The following is a 14,312-nucleotide window of genomic DNA, read 5'->3' on the forward strand; positions in this document are numbered from 1 at the left end:
TGCACATTCCATGTGACAAATCTTAGCATGCCCATAGTTGTGTGTTTGTGGCTAATGATGTACGCTGTGTGTCTCGCTTAGATGGGTGAGGAAAATGGAAACGCATCATTTTTTTTTTTTTTTTTTGGTAAGTAAAGAGAAGAAAATGTTTAGGTTTTGAATAAAAAAAGAAAAGAAAAATGCCAAAGATAACACACACAGCACTGAAACTCTCCTTTTTTCATTTTGTATTTTCTCATTATGGTTGAACAAATTTCCATGAAAATATTTTTGTCTAATCTATTGCTTTTGTCTTACAAATTTCTAAAAGCTCTTGCTCCTTGGATGCAAAATATAAAGAAATGAGCAGTGGTTCAAGACATTGCATGATGCTGTTTACAGGCTACGTCTTACAATGATTACTGCAGCTTGGGCAAAGTCTAAAGGAAACACAGTTTCATAACATTTGCAATTTACAGATAAAAAGCATCAATATTGTTTATTCACATTTTACAGAAGAAAATACCATCTATCTATTCCATCATAGAAACAAAGTAAAAAACTGTAATCAACAATACTAAAGGAAACCTCAGTATAGCAAAGAAAAAGTACGGTGTATAAATGCAGCACACTTGACTTTGCAGCTTTTCTCAAAAGTAACATTCCACCCAAGAAACCTCCAGATAATGTGTGTCAGTTTGTGGATGTAAACACAGCAATCGTTTAATTTATTCTCTGCAATGTCAGCTTTACAGAAGCATTAATCCTCATTTTTTAAGTTCATTTATTTTCAAAGTATAATAATATTCTTTTAATTTTAAAACCTTTAGTTCCATTTTTATTTTTTCCCTCTTCAGTTGATCAAGATCCAAACCAGAGCTGGCTGAGGGCCCAGGTGATGGGGCCTCTGACATGTCCGCACTGCGAGTAAAAAAATGCTTGTTTATGGAATTTTTTTCATATTTTTGTCTTGAAAGAAAACATATTCTTAACAAGCAAGTTTTGCACAAGAAAATTAAGCTAATTGTAGGAAAATATGTCTAACTTTTTCTTAATAAAATATTTCAGCTCATCTTGAGCTTTATTTACCAGTTACAGGGTACACTGCAAAAACAGCTCTACTTAAAATAACCCAGATTTTCTTAAATCTGACAAAATTGTCTTGTTTTGAGAAAAAAATCTGCCAATGGCGTAAGTAAAAGTTGTTTGGCTAAGGTCATTAAAACTAGCAAATTAATCTAACCTTACTCAATTCTGATTGTGGTTCTGATTCTTGAAATAAGAAAAATAATCGTTCTTATTCTGGAAGAATAACATTATCTTTCTTATTTCAAGAGTATGGAAAGGGCTGTAATGGCCTGTAATAAATTAAACACAATTAAACACTAAAGTAAGGAAATAATTTCTGAAAACAGCTTGTTGAAGAAAGCATAATACTCATTATAGGTAAAGTTTTTTTTTAATAAGGATGTCTTAATAAGGGTGTCAGGGTGTCTTTCCTTGAAATAAGTCACATTTACTTAAATGTACTTACTTAAATGAATCCTAAATTTTAGACAGTTTTGTCTAATTAAAAGGTATAAATCAGTTAGATGCATGATAGATAGAAAATGGCTTCAATCTTCAAACATCTGAAACAAGCCCTATAAACTGCAATAGCCAACAGCTCGGCTAAAGCACCAGTATGACTCACACTGCTCTCTTTTTCTTTCTACATCAGTTGAACAAAGGAAGACACGTGATTAAGGATTCTAGCCAAGCACATTTGTCACATTTAGGAATATTGGGCTTATTTCAAGTAGAGCTGTTTTTGCAGAAATAAATGCGGTTAAAAAAACTTTTAATACTGTGAATAAATGATAAATCTTTGCCTAAATGATATGACAGCTACATCTTACCTCATCTCTGGTCTCATGGATTGTACTTCAGTTACACTGTGGCCAGAGAAGTGCACCTCTGTATGTTGATGGTCATCTGACACAACCCGGGGTTCAGAAAAGATATTGAAAAAAAAAAAGAAAGAAAGAAACACACACAGGTTTTTTTGCTTCTCTTGCTTTTTGGTTACTGTGTTTGAGGTCACCACTGGTTTCCACTGACATCAGATCCTGAATTTACAATTTCTCTTTCATTTTCAGGCCCTGCCATCTCTTCATCTATCTGCTCTGTTTCCACTGCCAGTTCCTCATCTTCATCATCATTTGTGTATGTATATATATATATATATATATATATATATATATATATATATATATATATATATATATATATACACACACACACACGTCTGGTTTGCTATCCTCATGGGGACATCCCATTGACATAAGGCTTTCCCTAGCTGCTTACTCTAACAATCAAAAATGAATGCCTAACCCTAAACCTAACCACAACCCAATTGTAACCCTGACACTAAAACCACATTTTGAGTGTGAAAAAGGCCTTCAACCCTGTGGGGACCAGGATTTTGGTCCCCACCAGCATAGTAAATTTCAGATTTACAGATTTTCAATTTACAGATTTCCAATTTTCAAATTGGATTTTTACCTTCTCCACTACAAAAAAATGATAAATTCATAGGCACAAAACAACAACAACAACAACACAAATGCAGAATTTTTAGTGTTTGAAGAACTCACTGAGTTCCTTGTTGGGTTCTTTCTTAACATTTTGCTGTTTGATTGTGGTGTTTTTTGCCACATTTCCATTGACTTCAGATCTTGTCGTGTCAGGATGATCTCTAGCTTTCTGATTCAAAGACAACCAAGAATATATTAGTATCCTTATTTATTATTTCTTTTGAATGGTAAGTTTGGACGGAGAAAAACAAAACAGGAAAATAATATGCAGTTTTATTATGAAAATCATTTTGAGCAAGATTCAGTTTAATCCAATTTTATTTATATAGCACCAAACTATGAAAACAGTCAGCTCAATGTGCTTTATATTGTAAAGACCCTACAATAATACAGAGAAAACACCAACAATTAGACAATCCCATATGAGCAAGTGATTTAATGACAGGAGTGTTTTAATTATCTTTATTTTGAATGGTAAGTTTTTAATAAAATACAGTCTTACCTCAGGAAGGCTATTAACGACACCCTTTACTTCTTTGATATTCAGTGCAGGTTTCCCAGGTGTTGAAATTGTGCTGGTTGTTGTCTTCTCTGAAAAAAGAAAAGTGATTAAAATATGAGCATGTGCACTTTGGGATTATTAGAATTAGTTTGATGTTGATGTTCAGTCTGATCTTCAACAGATCATCTTGTCCATGTCTCCATGACTGTATTGAGTTGCTGTCATGTGATTGGCTGATTAGATATTTTCATTAATGAGCAATTGGACAGGTACACCAAAAAAAAAAAAAATTTAAAAATGGCTGGATAGTATCTTTTGAAAAGTACAACTATTCATTACAGAACACACCTGATCTGTTGTGAATACAAAGACATGGGGAAATAATATTTATTCAAACAGCAAACAAAACTACTATAGTAGTTAGCTGTGTGCACATATAATAATAATAATAATAATAATTATGATGATGGATTGCATTTATATACCACTTTTAGGGGCCCTCAAAGCACTTTACAATTCCACTATTCAGTCACTCTCACATTCACACACTGGTGGAGGCAAGCTACAGTTGTAGCCACAGCTGCCCTGGGGCAGACTGACAGAAGCGAGGCTGCCATATCGTGCCATCAGCCCCTCTAGCCATCACCAGTAGGCGGTAGGTGAAGTGTCTTGCCCAAGGACACAACGACCAAGACTGTCTGATTACAAGACGAACTGCCAACTTTTGAGCCACGAACGCCCCAAATGTACTAAAATATTTGTAAATGCTGACATAAAGTAAGAAAAGCTCTTAAAGGACAACCTTCAAACTTGGTAGAAAATAGACTGAAACTGTTTTTCTTCTACTTCAACAAAAAATACACAAAATAGAAGCTCAACACAATATTCAAGTGCTTTTAGTGTTTGAACAACTCACTCAGTTTCTCTTCAGGTTCTTTCTTAACATTCAGCTGTTTGATTGCTGTGTTTTTTGCCACATCTCTGTTATTTCCACTGACTTCAGATCTTGGCATGTCAGGATGATATGTACTCTTCTGTTTTAAAAACAATGAAGAATATTTTAATATTTATTGTGAATAATTGGACTGTATTGGGTAAAAGCGTACATTTGTAATTTTGTAGTTTTCTATGTCATGCTGAACCATAGTATTTGCCACAGTTCTAGCTTGATGACAGTGCTGGTGTAGAGTAATCTCAGATCAGTGACATATTCAAAACATCCAGCAATGTAAAGCACAGTGAATCATTTAAATAAAATAATCTGTCTTGCCTCAGGAAGGATGTTAATGATACACTTTACCTCTTTCATCTGTAATGCATGTTTTCCAAGTGTTGGAATTGTAATTGTTACTGTGTCTGAAAAAAGAGGAAGAGTTATTTTCATACACAAACAAGGTCTTTGTTATCCAAACATACCAATAGGAAATATATTGGAAATGTCACCTTTGATACCATTGCTGCCAGTATGGTTAGAAGCAACAGCAGGCACAGTCTCATCCTCCTCATTATCACTTTCTTCATCCTCATCTTCCTCAGTGCTAGGCTCATCATCACCAACAACATCTTCATCCATATGCTCATCTTCTTGTTCTTCATCTTGATCTTTAACACGATCTTCCTTGTGTTCTTGTACAAAAGGGATATAAATGTTTAAAATATTACCATGTACACTGAGATTTTCATAACTAGTTCTGAGCTAATGCATACTCCTTTTTCTGAACTTCCTTGGTATATTTTTTAAAGGTTTTAAAACAACTGATTAAAAATAATACTACAATGTTTGCATGCTTTTGATTAATATTTTCAAACGTTCTCTGGTTTTGGGGTATGATAGAAGGAACAGAAGACAATAGAAAGAGAGCAAAGAAAATAGATTGAAACTGGATTTCTACTACTTCTACAAAAAATGCACAAAATAGAATTTCAACATTCAAGTGCTTTTAGTGTTTGAACAACTCACTGAGTTCCTCTTGGGGTTCTTTCTTAACATTCAGCTGTTTGATTGCTGTGTTTGTTGCCACATCTCTGTTATTTCCACTGACTTCAGATCTTGTCGTGTCAGGATGATGTCTAGTCTTCTGGTGCAAAGACAGTCAATTATATATTAGTACCCTTATTTATAATTTCTTTTGAATGGTAAGTTTGGATGGAGTAAAAGTAGATCAGGAAAATAATATGCAGATTTATTATGAAAATAATTTTGAGCAAAATTCAATTTAATCAATTTCTATTTATATAGCACCAAACCATAAAAGCATTCACCTCAAGTTGGACAGTTTTATTTTGAAAGCAATTTTAAACAAGATCTGTTTGAAACACATGTTCAAGTGTGAGGCATTGGTTGAAAATAAATTAGAAATATCTTTAACACACAATGGAACACTGTCAGTCATGGATTGGCCGCCCCACAGCTTTGACCTCAACATTAGTGAAGCAGTGTGTGATCATCTTGTCAGAGAACAGAACAAAAGGCAGCCAACATCCAAAGAAGAGCTTTGAATGTCCTTCAAAAAGCCTGGAGAACTATTCCTGCTTCTCTCCACCCCAGGGAAGAGGGTAACACTACCTGGGTCTGGGCGCAGTTTCCCCCTCCAGGGGCAAGGGTACCTAGATCTGGGGCTTAGAGTACGCTTGGGGAGTGTGATTGTGTGTACAGTGTCTATTTATGTCTGACTCCACGTTGGGTGAGTGCTGAGTAATTGCATATGAGAGCATGAGGGTGGGAATGGATGTTTGTATCTGTGTGTGCCTGTTTGTTTGTGTCTATATGTCAGGTTGGGTATCAGACGCCACCTCTCTAGGGACATCTCAGGCCAGTGGCAGATGCCCTCAGACATCGGTGCATTGGTGCTTCTTTGTGTCCGGGGATGGGCGTCCAGGTATGCACCGGCTCACTCCTGGTGGCTGCTTGTCGGGGCCTGGAGCCTGGGGCTCACTCGGGCCTCTTCGGGGGTGGGGTGCCCTCGGCCTCTCGGCCTGGGGCTCGGTCGCTCTGGCACAGCTGGCTGCCGGCGGAGCTCACGGGCGCGTCACTGCAACCCCCCCTGGCTTCTGCTCCGCGGCTGCTGAGTGAGCCCTCATCTGGGGCTCTCCTCAGCTCTTTCTGGGATAGTGGCGCAGCTGCCCCTCTGTTGGTCTTCCTTGGTCTCTTGTGCTCTGAGGGCCTCTGGATGTCTGGAGCCTTTATCTCCTCCATACCTGCTTCATGCCCTGGAGGACGGGGCTGTGGCTCCCCACACCCTCTAGCAGATCATTACATGAAGGAACCTGTTACATACAAGCGTGCTCATGCTCACAGGTGTACACACGGGTGCTCACACACACAAACTACACCCTTTTTGGCTCCTACCCCAAAGCACACTGTGTGCTGTCAATCCTACGTGCTGCAAAATAACAATATTTAGTATTTATTGTTATATTCACATAGATCATCGCGATGATGTTGTTTATTATATTGCACTTTTTTTTGCTTGTTTTCTCTTTTTTCTTTCTCAACAGGTGATCCAGGTGATTGATATATGTATTTTGTGTCTGCTTATTTTGTTGGTTTTTGTTTTTTGCCCTTTATCTCCGTTCCTCTTCCCCGCTGTTTTTCTTTCCCTCTTTCTTTCTCCCCTTTCTTTTCCCCAGTCAAGTCTGTCCCGTGTTTAGCAAGTGAAAATAAAATAAAATAAACAATAAAAGCAAAGGTGAATCAAATAGACCAATACGGCAAGGCTGGGATGGTCCATTTGGTAAAGTAAATCCGTTGGGCATCTTTCTTTGCCTTTAGACAATAATTCTGATGGCAGAAGAACCAAACGGGACAGGCCAAAAAAAAAAAGAAAAAAAAAGACAATGCTGGATTAAAAGATAAAAGTAATTTTGAATCAGCTGTATTTTCATGAGGATGGAAACTACCAGCACTGTAACGTGCTGTAAAATATTTTGAAGAAACTTCCTCCATCTTACCTCAGGAAGGCTATAAACGATACCATAAGCTTCTTTAATCTTCAGGGCAGGTTTCCCAGGTATTGAAATTGTGCTTGTTGTTATCTTCTCTGAAAAAAGAAAAGTAATTCAAATATGAGCATGTGCACTTTGGGATTATTAGAATTAGTTTGATGTTGATGTTCAATCTGATCTTCAGCAGATCATCTTGTCCATGTCTCCATGTCTTCATTGAGTTGCTGTCATGGGATTGGCTGATTAGATTTTTTCATTAATGAGCAACTGGACAGCTGTTGTCCTACTGGGAGACTTCAATGCTCACGTGGGCAACGACAGAGAGACCTGGAGGGGCGTGACTGGGAGGAACGGCCTCCTGGATCTGAACCCGAGCAGTGTTTTGAGGTTGGACTCCTGTGCAAACCACAGTTTGGTCATAATGAACACCATGTTCAAACATAAGAGTGTCCATAAGTGTGGCACCAGGATGCTCTAAGCCGCAGGTCGATGATCGATTTTATAATCGTATCACCAGACCTAAGGCCATATGTTCTGGACACTCGGACCTGGCACACCTAAACGTATAGTGAGGGTGTGCTGGGAACGTCTAGCAGAGGCCCAGGTCCGCGAGATCTTAACGCACATCTCTGGCAGAGCTTCAACAGCATTCCAAGGGAGACTGGGGACATTGAGTCCGAATGGACCATGTTCAGCATCTCCACAGCCAAAGCTGCTGCAGTGAGTTGTGGCTGCCATGTGGTTGGTGCCTGTTGTGGTGGTAACCCCCGAACCAAACGGTGGACGGAGGTGAAGGGAGCCACCAGGCTGAAGAAGGAGTCCTATCGGGCTTGGTTAGCCTTGGGGGCTTCGGAGGCAGCTGACAGGTACCGACAGGCCAAGTGGAATGCGGTGCAGGCAGTAGCTGAAGCAAAAACTTGGGTCTGGGAGGAGTTCGGAGAGGCCATGGAAAAAGACTTTCAGACCGCCTCGAACAGATTCTGGCAAACCGTCAGGTCACTTAGGGGTGGAAAGTGGAAAGGGAACTGGAAGGTGTGCTCCAACTATAGGGGAATCACAGTCCTCAGCCTCCCTGGGAAGCTCTCTGCCATGGTGCTGGAAAGGAGAGGCTGTCCTTTAGTCTAACCTTGGATACAGGAGGAACAATGCTATTTTTGTTCTGGTTGTGGAACACTGGATCCGCTCTTTATCCTCTCAAGGATACTTGAGGGTGCATGGGAGTTTGCCCAACCAGTCTACATGTGTTTTGTGGACTTGGAGAAGGCATTCGACCATATTCCTCTGTGTAACCTGTGGGGGGTACTCCGGGAATATGGGGTGTCTGGCCCATTGCTACCCGCCATTCAATCCTGATACAACCGTTGCAAGAGGTTTGTCCGCATAGCCGGTAATAAGTTGGACTCGTTCCTGTGGGTGATGTCACTGATTCTGTTTGTAATTTTTATGGACAGAATTTCTAGGTACAGCCAAGTAGCAGAAGGCTACGAAAGAGGGTCTAAGAGTAGAGCAGCTGCTCCTTCACATCGAAAGGAGCCAGCTGAGGTGGTTCATGCGTCTGACAAAGATGCCTCCTAGACGGGTGAGGTGTTCCGGCCATGTTCCACCAGAAGGAGGCCCCGGGGCAGACCCAGGACACGTTGGAGAGATTATATCCCTTGGCTGGCCTGGGAACACCTTGGTGTTCTCCCAGACAAGCTGGAGGAGGTGACAGGGGAGAGGAAGGTCTGGGCTTCTCTGCTTGGGCTGCTGCCCCCGTGACCCGGCCCCGGATAAGTGGAAGAAGATGGATGGATGGATGGGACAGGTGTACCAAATAAAATGGCTGTTTAGTGTCTTTTGGAAAGTAAATAATACTTATTCAAACTGCAAACAAAACTACTATAGTAGTTATCTGTGTGCACACATGTGCTAAAACATTTGTAAATGTAAAAATGTAAATCAAGTGCTTTTGGTGTTTGAATAACTCACTCAGTTTCTCTTCAGGTTCTTTCTTAACATTCAGCTGTTTGATTGTTGTGTTTTGTGCCACATCTCTGTTATTTCCACTGACTTCAGATCTTGGCATGTCAGGATGATATGTACTCTTCTGTTTTAAAAACAATGAAGAATATTTTAGTATTTATTATGAATAATTGGACTGTATTGGGTAAAAGCGTACATTTGTAATTTTGTAGTTTTCTATGTCATGCTGAACCATAGTATTTGCCACATTTCTAGCTTAATGACGGTGCTGGTGTAGAGTAATCTCAGATCAGTGACATATTCAAAACTTCCAGCAATGTAAAGCACAGTGAATCATTTAAATAAAATAATCTGTCTTGCCTCAGGAAGGATGTTAACAATACCCTTTACTTCTTTCATCATAGGTGTTACACTCGCTGAAAAAAGAGGAAGAGTTATTTTCATACACAAACAAGGTCTTTGTTATCCAAACATACCAATAGGAAATATATTGGAAATGTCACCTTTGATACCATTGCTGCCAGTATGGTTAGAGGGAACAGCAGGCACAGTCTCATCTTTATCATTATCATCTTCTTCATCCTCATCTTCCTCAGTGCTAGGCTCATTGTTACCGACATCAACTGCATCCATATCCTCATCTTCCTCTTCTCCATTGTCATCTATATCTTTAACATGATCTTCCTCACTCTCTTCTTCAGAAGAAGAGATATAAATCTGTGTAGCTTCTTTATCTTCATTTTTTTTAGTGCCCTGCTCATTGTCCCATACATCATCTTCATCCATATCCTCATCATCCTCTTCTCCATCCTCATCTTCTGTCGTGTCCAGGGTGGCGGACGTGTGGAGTTGAAGATAGGACCCAAAATGCAGCAGCTCTGATGCAGGTGAGTATTTATTGAACAGGAGTAGATACAAACAGAAGTGGCGGGTGAACATGAAACTGGAAAACCTAAACTGGGCAAAACTAACAAAACAAACCAGACCGAAGATGCAGGGAGGTACGGGGAAATACACAGAGAGCCGGACGGAGAGACGCAGGAAGACAGAGGGGAACAACACAGACGAACCAGCAACTAACAGAGGCAGACACAAGGTTTAAATACACAGAAGGATAACGAGGGAATGAGACACAAAAGGAGGGCACAGCTGGGAGTAATCCGACCTGACGAGACAGGAGAAAAGTAAACTGAACACACTGAGAACAAACACGGACCTTCAAAGTAAAACAGGAAACACATACACGTAATGACATAACACACCAACTTAACACAGACTGGGGGACACAGAACATAAGAACATGAACCATGAAACAGAAGAGTACAAACACCCAAGGTAACCAAAACCACAGAATAATAATAAACTAAAACATAAACACAGAGTCACAGACTCTGGACCACGACATCTTCATTATGAACTTCCTTGTAATATTCTTTCAAGAAATAGAAATGTTTAAACAACGTAAACTGAGATTTTTGTAACTTTTTCTCAGTTTCAATTCAATTTTCACACAAGTGCCGTATTGCGGGATGACAACAATAGAAGAACAAAAAAAATACAGTTATCATTACGGAATAGTTAAAGGTAAGTGGCGTGGCACAAACTTGATACTGGTAGAAGTTAAAATCTAATTTGTTTCGAAGGCTAGCTTAAACAGGTGGATTTTTAAGCGTGACTTGAAATATTGAATGGATTCCGATGGACGGACATCAATCGCCAGGCTATTCCAAAGTTTAGGTGGAGCAATAGCAAAAGCACAATGCCCCACAGTCTTCCATCTGGACATTGGTTGCACTAAGAGCCATTGATTAGAGGATCTAAGTGCTCTCTTGGGGGTATATAGGTCAAGGAGGTCGATTAAGTAGCTGGGCGCCAAGTTATTTAAAATTTTAAAAGTGTACAAAAGGATTTCAAAAACAATACAGTATTTGACGGGAAGCCAGTGAAGGTTGGCTTAGACAGGTGTAATATGATCAGGTCTTCTGGTGCCGCTTAAAAAACGTGCTGCAGCATTTTGGACAAGTTGCAGGCGTTGGATGAGGGAAAGTTGGAGGCCTAGATAAAGAGAATTGCAACTCTTTTTTTCTCAACTTCTGTAGGGTATTTGTCAAAACTACTGAAGTTTTGAAAGAGCTTATTAAAAATATTACAATAATGTTTGCATTCTTTTGGTTCATATTCTCAAACATTCTCTGGTTTTGAGGCACAGATAGAAGAAAGAGCAGACAAACCTGTTAAGAGGTGCTGGGACTCAAGGTCTGATGATTGTCGTTTTCTTTTTTTTGGTCTATATCCTGTAGTGGTTAGGTAACCTTTCTGTGATAAGTTAATTCAACAGTTTATTTAGTGAAATCAGATTTTTGTAGATTCACAGAAATGCAAAAAAAAAAAAAAAAAAAAAAAGTACCTTGAACCAAAAGTGCAGAGGAGCTTTCTTGTGGTAAATAGATGACTTCCATTTTCTACATGAATCTTTTCCTGCAAGCTTCTCAAACTCAGGTGGACTGTAAAAGGAGCCTTCAAACTCAATACAATCCTTACCTATAGTTATAAAGGAAAACTTAATCATTTTCATGAAAAATTATTTTTTTATTTATTGATTTACATATTTCACTGTATGTACAAAAATAGAAAAGGAAAGACTGGTAAGAAAGGTAAGACTGTACTTACCTTTTCTCAACTTCTCTACATCCATCCAACCCTTTTTGTCTCCACATTTTACACGCCAGAGGTCTGTTTTTTGCAACACCAAAAAAAGGAAGAAGTAATTTCTCCATTAAAAAGAATATTGTAAATGTATTTTCATGGTCAATTTACAATGTACTAATAATTTGCAATTGTAGAGGTTGTATAAAGAGAGATGCCAGTTGTGGGAGTATTTCCTACTTTCATTGTAATAGTTGTGATAATGCAAATATTTATAATTCAATTCAGTTTTATTTATATAGCACCAAATCACAACAACAGTCACTTCATTGCATTCTGTTGGAAGGTACAGACCCTGCAATAATAAAGAGAAAACCCCAACAATCAGATAACCCCTTATGAGCAAGCACTTTGGTGACAGTGACAAAGAAAAACTTTTTAACAAGAAGACTCGGGCAGAACCAGGCACAGAGAGGGTCAGCCATTCTGTCACGACCAGTTAGAGTGAGGGAGGGAGACAGGACAAAAGACATACTGTGGAGTTGGTTCTTGTCTGTCTTATTGTCACTTTGGATGAAAACTTGAAATACATCAGTTTGCTCCATTATCTAACAATCTTTTGGGGGGGTTTCCCCTTACATTTTACATTTTGATAAAGCCAAAAATATTCTCCAGTGAAGGTAGGATGCAATGCTAAGATCCTTGGAGAGAGTTTCCTAAACCTATATCTGCCAAAATCATGCAATCACGTAAAAATAATTTTAATGTAATTATGCATGTCTTTATCTGAAGGAACAAAAGACAGGCAGTTTCATTTAGACATATATATCATATATATGCATTTAACAACTAGGAGGACAATAAAGAATAGGAAGTACCCTCAAAACTGCCATGTCTCATTATAGCCTGCAACTTCAACAGCTTCAGAAAAATTCTAGTGCGTACACAGAAATATATTTTAAATAAATAGATCTTCAGGGTAAAATGACCCGAAGGACTTACTCTTGTCATCTTTATCATCCCCGACTCTCTTTCTTTTCTTCAGGCTAGTTCTTCCTTCTTCCATTTTGTGATTTTAATCTATCAACACAGATAAATAAAAAAGTTAAAAAAAATAAAATAAAATAAATATGCACCACACCATGTGGCATTTTTTATATGAGAAAAATCTTGCATTTTCTATTAGCTTTTAACATTTTAATTTAATTGTAAGTAATTCTGTTGTTCCTCTGTGGGTGACTGGAAGGAAGGAAAAACTGCCTGTCTAGGCAATGAGACTGAAAACATCTGAATACAAAGATGAAGTCTCGGTACTTTTTCCATATTATCCATATAGCTTAGCCGTTTAGACTTAACTGCTATCACTATCCAAATCAGAAAATCTACTGTATACACAAATTCCCCCTATATAGATATATGTTCTATATGCTTGCTTCTGTCAGTGCGCCCCAGGGCAGCTGTGGCTACAATGTAGCTTGCCATCGCCAGTGTGTGAATGTGAGTGTGAATGGGTGAATGACTGAATGTAGTGTGAAGCGCTTTGGGGTCCTTAGGGACTAGAAAAGCGCTATACAAATGCAGGCCATTTACCATTTACCATATGTGTGTGTGTGTGTGTGTGCATGTATATGTATAAACAAAGTTACATTCTGTAATTACAGTAACGCTAAGGTCTATAACATCAGAAACCACAGGAGAGCAAATAGAAAGCACATCTGTGCATAAGTTCTAGCAATCATACATCCGTTATCCATGTATAAAAACACTATATATAACTTTTAAAAAAAAAAGAACAGAGAGGCGAAACACCAGAATAGGGACTTACCTCTGTCGCCGACTAGATAGCAGATGATGTTCCAGAACAGGAAAATGAAACTTAACTTTTCAGTTACACTGGAAAAAATAAACCCTCCCAGTCGTTAAGGTGTGTACATTGACTTCCGGTAAAGACGGCAAGTTTTACAGGTAAGACGATTTAAACTGACATTTACAGTCGCTATTTATATATGGAGAGAAACCTAAAAACGGTCGCAAGTGCACGTACGGTATGATTTACAAATTTGTATAATATGTATAATTTTGAGACAAATTTCACACTGCCAGCTTCGCCGAGATCAGCAAACTTGAGCTGTGTTCATGTCCCAGTGTAAAACTGGGACATTTGAGTTTCCTCCTTCCTGCATTTTATTTATTTATTTATTCAAATAAAGTGGTCGTCCCTTTTTCTAAATACAGCAGAAAATATAATTTACCAATTACACACAGTACACAGTTGCCTATATAATAATCTGCTGCTGCATGCTGGACGATCTTCTGCTGGGAAAAGTCAGTCAATGCGCGGTTGCAGAACACAATGGATGCACATCACTGTGGATCATCCTCTGGAGTAAACATATGCTAACTAATCTCTTTATATTTCTGAATATAAATATAATCCAGGTAACGTGGAATAACACTGATGTTAATTGACCTTTCTCTAATTAAAGCAGGCTAACATTAATGTTAGCATAATAAATAACCAAGGACATTTGAGTGTGTAACAGGTTAGTGTTTGTAATTGGTAAATCTATGTTTTCTAGTAAAGTGGCCAAGAGCTATTCTGTTTATTTAGAAAAGAAACGTCAGGAAGCTTGTATGTCTCAGTTTTACACTTGGGCTTAAACGTTACGTTTGTGCCTCGACTACACAGTAGCCTATGGATA

At 38.6% G+C, this 14,312-nt stretch overlaps 1 protein-coding gene across 1 annotated transcript; it reads right to left on the bottom strand.

Annotated features, from left to right (window-relative positions):
- Positions 1 to 210: 210 nt before the first annotated feature.
- Positions 211 to 11,148, bottom strand: LOC146388916 (uncharacterized). Its single transcript, XM_084926490.1, has 12 exons — positions 9,468 to 11,148; positions 9,325 to 9,380; positions 8,971 to 9,088; positions 7,009 to 7,097; positions 5,018 to 5,135; positions 4,501 to 4,683; positions 4,358 to 4,413; positions 3,974 to 4,091; positions 3,058 to 3,146; positions 2,616 to 2,724; positions 1,878 to 1,953; positions 211 to 900 (listed from the first exon to the last, which is right to left on the bottom strand). Exons 1-12 carry the CDS (start codon positions 9,901 to 9,903, stop codon positions 747 to 749), a joined length of 1,602 nt encoding a protein of 533 aa, XP_084782616.1. The 5' UTR covers positions 9,904 to 11,148; the 3' UTR covers positions 211 to 746.
- Positions 11,149 to 14,312: the final 3,164 nt, after the last annotated feature.

This window comes from Perissodus microlepis, chromosome 4, assembly GCF_051167445.1.
Source record: "Perissodus microlepis isolate ML-2025 ecotype Zambia chromosome 4, ASM5116744v1, whole genome shotgun sequence".
Classification (NCBI taxonomy): Eukaryota; Metazoa; Chordata; class Actinopteri; order Cichliformes; family Cichlidae; genus Perissodus; species Perissodus microlepis.

Bases quoted from the DNA above. Each gene is read 5' to 3' on its own strand.
- LOC146388916 (XM_084926490.1), bottom strand. From the start codon at position 9,903: ATGTTCACCCGCCACTTCTGTTTGTATCTACTCCTGTTCAATAAATAC. The intron at 9,381-9,467 runs GTGACATTTCCA...CTCTTTTTTCAG, and splicing joins TGGCAGCAATGGTATCAAAG to CGAGTGTAACACCTATGATG. The intron at 2,725-3,057 runs GTAAGACTGTAT...TCTTTGAATCAG, and splicing joins TCGTTAATAGCCTTCCTGAG to AAAGCTAGAGATCATCCTGA.